The sequence below is a fragment of the Balaenoptera musculus genome, chromosome 5, assembly GCF_009873245.2.
Source record: "Balaenoptera musculus isolate JJ_BM4_2016_0621 chromosome 5, mBalMus1.pri.v3, whole genome shotgun sequence".
NCBI lineage: Eukaryota > Metazoa > Chordata > Mammalia > Artiodactyla > Balaenopteridae > Balaenoptera > Balaenoptera musculus.
The window spans coordinates 114,936,263-114,948,652 of NC_045789.1; the positions used below are offsets into that span (position 1 = coordinate 114,936,263).

Here is a 12,390-nt window from a genome sequence, read left to right on the forward strand (position 1 = left end):
AGAACAGTGGTTCTCAAAGTGCAGTCCCAGCAGCAAGGACATCCTCTGAGAATTTGTTGGAAATGCAAATTCTCAGGCCTCTTGGACAATCTACCAAACCAGAAACTCCAGGAGTGGGCCTAGCATCTGTGTCTTAAAAAGTCTTCTAGGTGAAAAAGTTACATGCTAAAGTTTGAGAAGCACTGATCTAGAGTCATTGTTCTAATGATTCAATTTATCTGTCTATTTATTCACCCTTGCAACAAATACTTTTTGAGACAGCAATTATCATGTACTAGGAATACAATGGAGAAAGTACTATTTTCCCTCTTCATAGAATAACCCTTCCATAAATCAGGAGATGGTAACTTTCTGTCAACGACCAATTCTTTTGAAATACATTTTACAGCACATCACGACCCAATACATATACACACACATACCTGAAACAAAATAATACAAAGCAATGTGTACCCTTAATACTTGTGATGCACTCTGGTATCTTCTGTTCCATTCTATATATTTCTATTGGACTAAATCCAATAAATTGATTTTACAATATATCACAACTCATAGTTTCAAAAATTCTGCAATAAAATGTGCTCACCAGTGCAAATTCCTTGTTGAGAATCATCTGCTCCACTAAAGATGACTCATTGTGGAAGAGATGGGGCTGCATGTGGCTCCACATGTGAGGAAACCACCAGAACTCATCCACAGAACGAAGTAAAAGGTCATCTCCTTCATCCTCCTCTTCAGTCCCTGTACAGCATATAAAATGGCTTAAGTGAAAATTCTATATTAGCTAAAGGTTATGCTTGTCATATTTTTGTTATTCTTCTTGCTACTGATACATAAATCCAATTTTGTGTTGTTCTAATAAAACAGAAATGACCGTAGCCTAAATTCCACCAGAGGCAATGGGGGTGGGGTGGGGGTAAGTGCAGATAGTAGTTTAGATTTAGAACTTAGGGGAATTTTATCACTGACATTGTTTAGAATAGCTAGCATATGGTGGTAATAAAAAAAACGACCGAGTTTTAGTCAATTTATTTTTGTTTTAAATTCATTAACTCTTAATTCTCTCCTTTGTTGCATACATAGGGGAAGCGTAGTCAAAGGTGATTATTCTTTTTACTCTTAAAAATATTTCTGCATATAAGTCTAACATTGAGCTGAAAAATCTTTAAATTTAATTGAAGTTTGTTGATTTTTTTCTGATTATAAAATAATATGTGCTTACTGAAGAAATGTGAGAAGGATAGACAAGTGATACATAAAACTCAAAAACAAAAAACAAAACAAAAAAACATCTTCCAGAACGTACCCAGTGGAAACGTTTTGGTATCTTTCGTTAACTCCTTTTCTACTTTTTTTTTAAAAAGTTGAGGTCTTACTGTATGAATACGTTTGTGTCCTTACATTTTAAACTTACCACTATGAACAAACATTTCTCATTTTGATATAAATATTTTATAAAATGTAAACAATAAATCTATTAACACAATAGAAACTTGACTTGAGAATTTAAAACTAATATTAATTTCTCATCCTCTATTGGGAAAATTTGCTAACAATGCCCAATGCATAGAAAAAAGTATTTGTCATGCCACAAGTGAAAAAAAATTAAAGGAAGGAAAAACGGTATCAGCAACTTAGTTCCAAGGAAATTCACTATGTTGCAGGCTATCCAAGAACATTTTCACTGTATGAATTCATAGTTTTTGTACAATTTTACAACATTCAATCCAATTTTAAAATATTCTGAATCAATAATATAAGAATTGATTCCCATGTGCTCTCTAGATACTTAACTAAATAAGTAAAGTAACAAATCCTGGCTTACAGTGTGAGGTATATTTATTTGGATTTTTTTTTTTAAATTGGAGTATGTTTTATATCCTTAAATAAATATTAAGGAAAATTTTTAAAAGACTCTTCTTTAAATATTCCATTTGAGTGCCCTATAGTAAAGACTGCATGAATCATGAAGTAGTGCCATGAAATGGTTAAAGCATATATTTGTTAAAGCATATATTTGGCTATGTGATCTTGTATAAGTTAACTTCTTTGAGTCTTGGTTTCCTGGTTTAAAAATGGGGAAATGAATATCTATCTCATAGGCTCTTGTGAAGAGTCAAGGAGATCAATTTATTAAAGCACTTAACATTGTGAATTGCAGATAGTTAGCATTCATAAATATTAGGATCACTTTCTTCTTAAAAATAGCATCTACTGGTTTATACCTATGGTGTTCTAAATTTACATATTTTCACACATTATGAAAAATATTGCCTGCCTATATTATTAAATTCTTGAAGTCAGAGACTGGATCCCTTTAATATGCATTGTATCATGCCACTTCCCCAGGAGAGTAAATAAGGGAATAATTTAATTCAGTCTTAATATATATAGTCAGTGAAATTTTTTTTTTTTAAACATCTTTATTGGAGTATAATTGCTTTACAATGGTGTGTTAGTTTCTGCTTTATAACAAAGTGAATCAGTTATACATATACATATGTCCCCATATCTCTTCCCTCTTGCATCTCCCTCCCTCCCACCCTCCCTACCCCACCCCTCTAGGTGGTCACAAAGCACAGAGCTGATCTCCCTGTGCTATGCGGCTGCTTCCCACTAGCTATCTATTTTACATTTGGTAGTGTATATATGTCCATGCCACTCTCTCACCCTGTCACATCTTACCCCTCCCCCTCCCCATATCCTCAAGTCCATTCTCTAGTAGGTCTGTGTCTTTATTCCCGTCATGCCACTAGGTTCTTCATGACCTTTTTTTTTTTTCCTTAGATTCCATATATATGTGTTAGCATACTGTATTTGTTTTTCTCTTTCTGACTTACTTCACTCTGTATGACAGTCTCTAGGTCCATCCACCTCACTACAAATACCTCCATTTCATTTCTTTTTATGGCTGAGTAATATTCCATTGTATATATGTGCCACATCTTCTTTATCCATTCATCCGATGATGGACACTTAGGTTGCTTCCATGTCCTGGCTATTGTAAATAGAGCTGCAATGAACATTTTGGTACATGACTCTTTTTGAATTATGGTTTTCTCAGGGTATATGCCCAATAGTGGGATTGCTGGGTCGTATGGTAGTTCTATTTGTAGTTTTTTAAGGAACCTCCATACTGTTCTCCATAGTGGCTGTATCAATTTACATTCCCACCAACAGTGCAAGAGGATTCCCTTTTCTCCACACCCTCTCCAGCATTTATTGTTTGTAGATTTTTTGATGATGGCCATTCTGACCGGTGTGAGATGATATCTCATTGTAGTTTTGATTTGCATTTCTCTAATGATTAATGATGTTGAACATTCTTTCGTGTGTTTGTTGCCAATCTGTATGTCTTCTTTGGAGAAATGTCTATTTAGGTCTTCTGCCCATTTTTGGATTGGGTTGTTTGCTTTTTTGTTATTGAGCTGCATGAGCTGCTTGTAAATCTTGGAGATTAATCCTTTGTCAGTTGCTTCATTTGCAAATATTTTCTCCCATTCTGAGGGTTGTCTTTTGGTCTTGTTTATGGTTTCCTTTGCTGTGCAAAAGCTTTTAAGTTTCATTAGGTCCCATTTGTTTATTTGTGTTTTTATTTCCATTTCTCTAGGAGCTGGGTCAAAAGGATCTTGCTGTGATTTATGTCATAGAGTGTTCTGCCTATGTTTTCCTCTAAGAATTTGATAGTGTCTGGCCTTACACTTAGGTCTTTAATCCATTTTGAGTTTATTTTTGTGTATGGTGTCAGGGAGTGTTCTAATTTCATACTTTTACATGTACCTGTCCAGTTTTCCCAGCACCACTTATTGAAGAGGCTGTCTTTTCTCCACTGTATATGCTTGCCTCCTTTATCAAAGATAAGGTGACCATATGTGCATGGGTTTATCTCTGGGCTTTCTATCCTGTTCCATTGATCTATGTTTCTGTTTTTGTGCCAATACCAAACTGTCTTGATTACTGTAGCTTTGTAATTAGTCAGTGAATTTTAGACCCTTCATATGTCTGCTTAAGTGCATGTCAATTTCTGTGTGTATTTATGTATATGCAATATTCTTGGTATATATTCCATAATCCATAATTCTCAAAAGGTGTAAGGACCACCAAGTTTAGTTAGTATTTTGGCACTGTTACTGCTATAACAGTTGCCACTATATAAATATATAAAGGGTAAAGAAATAGGACTTTTGAATGTGATAAAGTTCTATGAATTAGATAAGCAGACAAAAATTCTTAATTTTTGTTAACTTGAGCCAAAACTGTTAGTAATATAGACCTACAATTCATTGACTTTTGTTAATATATTGAGAATTTCAAATACTGAAATCCAAATGAAGAGAAGTTTGTCACTTCCTCAGATGGATTTTAAATATAAAATGTTTATGCCATAGACCAAGTGTCTCTCATGGTCATAATTTAGCAGACTAAGGCATAGATTAGAAACAGCTACTTTATGTTACATGAGATGAATGAACTGATCGTTCTCCCACAGTTCTGTTGTGCTTTGAATATAGAATGTTTGAGAAATGCTTCCATTCACTTTAAGCTCCACAGATTGTTATTGGAAGCGATAGGAAGCACATAACGCATACTTGACCAAGAAAGAGGTCAATTACTCAATTTAAAGAAAATTTTGCCGACTATTGATATAAATAGATGTATAACTGATCCTAAAATCTTGGTGATTTTTATACCAGAGAGTGTGTTAATTTATAAGTACTCCCCACAAGGTTAAGAGTGATATTTAAAACCTCTTTTTTTTACTCCTTGGATTAATTCCCCATCAGCCTTTCTCTTATTTTATACAGGTCATATAATTCAAAGCCACATAAGCCTAGCTCATGACATTAGAAATTGCTTAATGAAAAATGTGATATCAAGTCATGCTGAGGGACCAAAGAAGAATTTCAAATATTTTCAAATCTAGCTAAATTAAAATATTAAATTTTTGACTCCTTGTATACACTTAATCTTTTATACCTAATTTATGATTAAATTACACTTGAGAATATAATTTACAGTTCATACATGACTATATTTAGCACAAGTTCTAGTACATTAAGGTGTCTATATTCAAATTGAGCCTTTCACTTCTAACCTGATCTAGATTCAAATCTACATCATTGTTAATTAAAAATATGGTATTTTTTGTTCTCATTTAAATGTTATGTCATTTTACTTTACTGATTCCCAGAGGATAAAAGTATTTTAATTCAGAAGTAAAATATTTATGCACTCATTTCTTTGTTTCCTCTCTTGGAGGATCTGTGTTATGAGATAATAGCGTGCTTCTAGAAGTTTTTAAGTCTGCCAAAATAAGAATAATTTTAGCAAGATTTGGGCTATAGGTTAGTTTCCATAAGGCACAGTTGTGACATTAAAATCAGATACATAAATGAATGCAATACATCGTATCAAGGAGAAAAACTATAACCATCCTGATAGATGCAGAAAAAGTACTGGAGAAATTCAACAACCACGCACACATATTTTTAAAGTTCCTCAGCAAACTAGGCATAGATGGAACTTCCTCAACCCAATAAAAGGCATCTACAAAAAAAAATCTACAGCTAATGCTATATTTAATGCCAAACTAAATGTTTTCCACCTAATACTGGGGACAAGGCAAGGATGTGTGATCTCATCACTTTCATTCAGTGTTGTAATGGAGATCCTTGCCAACTCAATAAAAAGATAATAAAAGGCCTACAGATGTGAAAGGAAAAAGTAAAACTTACTGTATTCGCAGATGACATGATTGTGCATATTGAAAATCCTAAAGAATCTATAATAAAAACTATTATAACTAATAGGTGAGTATAGGAAGACTACAAGATTAATATTTAAAAAACCATTTGCTATTCTGTATACTAGCACAGTGAACAATTGCAAAATAAAACTCAAAAACGCCATTCATAATAGTATCAAAAAACGTAAAATACCCATAAATTTAAGAAAAATGTCTAAGACCTCTACAATAAAAATTACCTTACTATTTCTGAGACAAATTTTTTTTTTTTTTAATTATTTATTTATTTATTTATGGCTGTGGTGGGTCTTCGTTTCTGTGTGAAGGCTTCCTCTAGTTGTGGCAAGTGGGGGCCACTCTTCATCACGGTGCACGGGCCTCTCATTATCGCGGCCTCCCCTGTTGCGGAGCACAGGCTCCAGACGTGCAGGCTCAGCAATTGTGGCTCACGGGCCTAGTTGCTCCGCGGCATGTGGGATCCTCCCAGACCAGGGCTCGAACCCGTGTCCCCTGCACTGGCAGGCAGATTCTCAACCACTGCGCCACCAGGGAAGCCCCTGAGACAAATTTTTAAAGACCTAAATAAATAGAGAAATATGCGTGTTCATGGATCAAAAGACTCAATTTTGTGGCTAGATCAATTTTCCCTGAATTATCTATGGATTCAGATTCTAAAATAAATCTGTAGATTCAAAATCTTAGGAAGCTTTTTAAAAGAAATTGATGGATTTTTAAAAACTTATAGTGCTATAAAGCAAAGGACCTAGAATAGGTGCTGAAAACTAGAAATAGAAGCTAAAACTATAAAACTTCTACATGTATTATAGATCTCACAATACATTGTTATCATTTTTGTTTTAAACTGTATGTTAACTTTTGAAGAAATTTAAAAATGAGATAAACTTCTTTTGTATTTACTTGTAAAAAAAATCAGATACATACAATTCCATTGTCTGCATTGTCAATTTTGTACAAATGTTTGTCTTATATTTGCTATTATATATGAAATATTGTAATTCCTAAATTGCAAGAAGAGATTTCTAATTTTTTTTGTACACTGTACCTGGCACAGTTCCATATAAGTGGGTATAGTATAAACTCATTTTAAATAGTATACTAAATGAAAAGAATCATTTGATGATGAAAATTGATTACAAGCTATCTGTATTTCCAAAACTGGAAAATAAAGCCTGGGGAATAATTCAATATTTTAAAATAATATTTGATTCTTAAAAATGCTTTAAAAAGTAATAATAATAATAGACACTTACATAGCATGACATGCTATGCACTGTTCTAGATAAGAGAGATATTATTATTCCCATTTTGGAGATGTGGAAATTGAGGTACAGAAAAGTGATCTGTTTATGTTCACATAGCTAGCGAAATGTCAGAGACTAGATTTAAACAAAAGCAGGCCGTTTCCAGTGTCTAGTCTTTGAGCCAATACCTTGTACAGAACAGCAAAAGCAAACAAAAGAGAATAAATGTGACACTGTTTTTTACTTTCATGTTTAAAAGTTAATAGTTTTATATAAAGATCTGTTTTCTTTATATAAAAATGACCTCTTATAGAAAAGACCAGTATTTATCCAATTTGTAAATATTATATGAGGTAATTGATTCATATTCAATTCATTATTAGTTACAGAGAATGGCAATGACTGCCACCAGAAATCATGTCTACAAAAAATATTTGTAGCCTTCCATTCCTACAAGGCATCTTAATCCTGTAATGTCTCCATTTTTCAACTGAGTTTTCATTGTGCAATTCCAGTCATGCTTTAAATATTTCCAGACTAAAATATTTTACTCTGAACTCCATGCTTTTATTTTTTTACTTTTAATCAACAGTATGTCCTTCCCCTTTCAATTTGGCACCCATGAGTGACTGACTTTTAGGGAAGGCTTAGCGATATGTCCTTTTTGGGTGAGATTGTTTTTAGCATGTGAAGGACAGAGAAACTGAACAGGAAAGAGTACATGGAAAATACAAATAAGTGAAGCAGTCTGAGAAGGCAGAATCTATCATTATTACAGTGGGCATATGTGATTAAATGTCTTCAAAACAAGGAGGCTCATCAATCAGTGTCTTCATGCATTGGGAAATCAGATCATCCCGGGAGAGTTCTGGGACACTCATTATGACAAGGCCATCTTCTCATGGTTACGCATCACAATCAAGTGCATAGGTGAGGAAAACACTTTTCTGATTTGTTAAGCTCCCGATAGTTAAACTCCGTATAGGAATGTGACTAGAAAGGGGAGGGGCATGCCCTCCCCATAGTGAATATCATCAGTGTTTAACTCCACTCTGGAAGAAGCCTTGATATCCCCGAGTGAATAAATAAGTACTTAATATAGTACGACTGCACCCTTGAAAAACCTCATGGATGCATTTCAATGATTCTACACATAAAGTAGAAAATCAAATAAAGTTTCATATTTATGTGAAGGTAATTAAACTTCCAGGACTCACAAATTTATATATATATATATATTTATATATATATATATTGCTTAGTCTCTAAAGTGAGTTATCCCACAGCATAACAGGTTAGTGTTTCTTCCAGTATTTTTATTAGGTTAGTACCAACATAAAGAGTCAATAAGGTCCATTTAAGAGATATAATTATAATACCTTTTTTTGTTATTGTTGTTTGGTACCTTCCTCCAACAACCGTCCCTGTGATATTTACTAGTGTGTTGTTCATTTCGTAGTGGATGTGTAGTGTGTACATGTTCGGGATTATAAAAAAGAAATGGGAAGTGTTATAACCTGCTATGAACATTAACTCTGCAAATGTCTGGCAGATTTAATAGGTCTGAATATGAAAAGTATATAAAAGCTGAGGCTGTTATCCAGATATATTTCAGCCAAAAGAATGGCTTTACTTACCCTATACAGCTATTTAAGACAAAATAGTACTGTTTGTGTGTGAACTCCAAATAATCCCTTATTTTTTTCCCCAGCATGAGTAGATACAGCCTTTAGAGCTATCTGCTTTATAACTTCATAGTCAGTGATTCTTAGGTCTGAACTCATTTCCTGAGGGGGCTTTTGAAAAGGATTTACAACACCATGTCTATTTTCAAAATTGTAAGCTAGAATTGCTTTGCCTGTGCAGATGTGATGACCCAAATCTTTCTCTGCAAAATGTCCTTTTAAAATATGCAGTGATTTGATTTATCAACTGGTCTAAATACAACTTTTCCTTCTATTACTTTAAACAGATTTACATGTTTCAGAGCAGGAGGAAAAAAGCATTAAAGAAAAGCCAATAAGAAATTGCTACTTCAATATTCTAATAAACCATGCTGAGCTTCTTTGGGTAAACGTTAAAAAGCCTCTTTGGGTAAATGAACTACATATATGATAATGAAAGACTACCTTTGCATGGGATATTTTTGATGAGTCACTAAACTGCATGCATTCATAGAGAATACTATGAAATGTTTTCACTAAGATACTGTGAAGTAAGAACAATGCAGAGTCCTAAACGAAGCATTTAGCTTTCACCAGAGATGCAGAAATAGAAGCAGATAGTAGGTATTGCCCTAATACAGGCTAAGACACCATTTTGTGCCATTTTTGTTATTACTATCCGACAATCACTTTTATGCACATAGTTTTCTCTATACTAGTGCCTGACATTATAATGTTGCTATTCAGAAAATAAGGGTCAAATTCTGGAGGTAAAGATGGGTAAAGAGGTGAGAAATACCAGAACATGGAGTAGTGCATGAACACCGTTCACATTTTGAGAATCTGTCGAGAGGCTGAGACTGAACAGAAGTGCAACTGTGACTAGATAGACATGGAAAGAAATATAAACCTGATTGTGATGGTATTAATGCATGTTGGGCCAAATCACTGTAATATTTTTAAGGAAAATCCTGCAAGGGAAGGTAAATTAAGCAAGATGACTCAAAATCTATTAAATTTCTTTGAGGCTATAAAATTCCTCTCTTATCACTAGATGTTTTCAAAAGGAAAATAATACATACAAAAATGTCACCTGGATTGTCCTACAATTTAGAAACACTGTCCATTATTATTATTATCATTATTACGTCATTGTCATCATCATCATCATCGTCGTCACTATGCTTCCTACTTAGACTGTGCTGACACAAGATGCATAGACACACTTAGAACAATGGTTATAGTTTCTTTTACTGAGTTGACAAAGTCAGTTCTCTTCCTCTTTTGCCCTTGATTCTAACAGTATTTGAAAAAGTAAACAAGTTCATTGATTTTGGATTTGGCTACTCATAATGCACCCAAGTTTTTCCCATAATCAGCCTGGATATTCTATTTCTCCTACTTAAGAAACATTAAAAATACTCTCTCCTATTTATATGTAGCTGCCTGAGAACACAAAGCTCCTTCTTACCTGTGTGGTAAAACTTCCCTGAAAATCCAAGGTTGAAGGTAAAATTTGCAACCTGAGTGCGCAGTAAATTTTGAGTCTCTAGTAATGCCTGAAATAAATAAGAAATTAACATGATTTTAGAAAAATAAATATGAAGATTTGGGATGCCTCTTTTTCAAAAGTGTATGCATGAGTGAAACAAAATGTGGGCTTTACTGCTTTTTGGGTTTTTGATGGCTACTGGTATGTCCTATTCATATTTCAGGTATTATAATCACTATTGTTATTATTTTTATTGAAGGTTACGAATTATGAAGCAGTTAAGTCCTAAGCATATTATAAGCGGCTGAGAGGCAATTCTCTAACCACACAGCACTGAAATCATTTTTCATTTCTGTGTGAGACATTTCTTGAATTTCAGATTATCACACTTCTTTTCCTTGGGGAAAAATTTTCAGAATTGTTGGATGTAGACAGGTCCTGGATTTGTTGGTAAAGGATAAGAAGTTAACTTTTGTTTGAGTAGCAACTGAGTATTTTATTTAACTGTGCAACCTCTCCTATCATTTTTAAGGCATAATTATTGAGTTGAAAGCTTGGATTTTTACTTTACAAACTAAACAGCAATTTTTATATTTTATAGGATGATAATTACAAATGAACAAGGAAAGGACAGGTAGGAAATTGGTAATTCCATAGAGAAATATTCTCTAAACATTGCAAAAAGTTTCCTAATTTCTCCTTTTGGAATTATTCTATGTTAATTTCTTGTTTGTAGACAGGATAAGAACATACTGATAATAATCTCTGAGTAAGACTTAGTCCTCTAAATTTTCTGCCAATCCTTCCACTGCTATTATTCCTATGTCGACATATGTAGTTTAATTCAGAACTCTCATATCCTTGGGCTTTTTAGTTTGCTTATTGATTTGGAATGCGTTTTTCATTTTTTTAAATGGATTTTTAAAAGGGGACTTATTTTGTTCTGATGGAAATGAGAAAGTCATTTCAAATTAGAGATATTACTAAGACTGATTTTTGTTACTACTATCCATCTTTTAAGGTAAATAAAGAGCCAAAGGTTTAGACAATTTCTTTTGAGCATTAGTTATGGTGGCTAAGCATTTGCTTCAAAAATTTGTGAACCTAACTTTTTATTTCCCCAGAGTTAAGAGGGCTCTCCTGCAAATTTGTAAAGAAAAAAAAAAAAAAAAAGAAAGAAAGAAATAACCAAATAATTAAAAGGTTGATAAACTATATAGTTTCTGGTTATCCAAGATTACAGTTATACTGCATGTAATCCTGGCTAACTTATTTAAATATTACCAATTAAATAGAAAAAGGAAAAAATAGACCTACTAGTTTGACTCAGTTATATAAAATATTCAAAAAAGTTCTCATAAAAAAGCAAACTAGATACTAAAAAGAGAGTAGGGTTAAAAATAAATTTATTGACTAGTTGAGCTTATTGGTAAAGACTGTAGAATATAGCTTTAAAATTAAAAAAATAAAACCATCATGCATCTTTTTTTCTTAGGGAGTTCCTTTTTCTGGCACTCTTGTTATATTCAGTGCACAATCCCTGAGCTTTCATATATTGAAATAGTTTTGTTTTGTTTTGTTTTTAATTCTTCCTTTCCCTGTTCTCCTCACCGCTCCAACCACATCCACTCAATTTTCTACCTCTGGGGTCTTGAAGTCATTCTTTATTCCACATTTATTTATCTACCATCCATTCTTAAATTCAGTAAATATTTCTTGTAGGTGGATACAGTGTTGGGTTTGGCAAGCATAGTCTCTGTAACCTTGGGCTTTACTGAGGGGGAGAGAGATATTAAATAGAGGGTCCCACAAATGTGTAATTACAAATCATAATAAGTGCTACAAAACAAATCTAGAGCATGTTGTGATAGATGCAATAAGGGATTTAATTTAGACTGGGGAAGTGGGCCTACACTTGATGCTTTCTAAGGGGCCATTTTAAAAAGATCAAACAATCTATTTTTTCCCAATCAGCTTGCTACCACTTTAGGCAGGCCTTCATGTCTTTCTCTTGGGCTTTAAAACACTGTAGACTGCTAACCGTATTCCCACCTTCCTCTATTCTATTTTACACTCTGCAGTCATGCTAACATCCTAGAAGCAGTAAATGCACTTTACCCTTGAGGTCAGGCAAGCCATTCACTTAATGACTCAGCTTGGTCGGTCATTTCACTTCTCACATCTTTTCCCTTCTCTGTGAAATGGGATCATGCTTAACACTTGTTT

The 12,390-nt window shown here is 33.5% G+C and overlaps 1 protein-coding gene across 2 annotated transcripts in view; it reads right to left on the reverse strand.

Moving 5' to 3' along the window:
- The window catches only part of LOC118895758 (bifunctional heparan sulfate N-deacetylase/N-sulfotransferase 4), a 235,915-nt gene that overhangs the window by 130,670 nt on the left and 92,855 nt on the right, over positions 1–12,390 (reverse strand). For both annotated transcript variants that reach the window (XM_036853273.1, XM_036853272.1), the window contains exons 2-3: positions 10,144–10,231; positions 587–741 (exon numbers count right to left, since the gene is read on the reverse strand). In XM_036853273.1, coding sequence (XP_036709168.1) covers positions 587–741; positions 10,144–10,231 — 243 coding nt within the window. The remainder of the gene's footprint in view (positions 1–586; positions 742–10,143; positions 10,232–12,390) is intronic.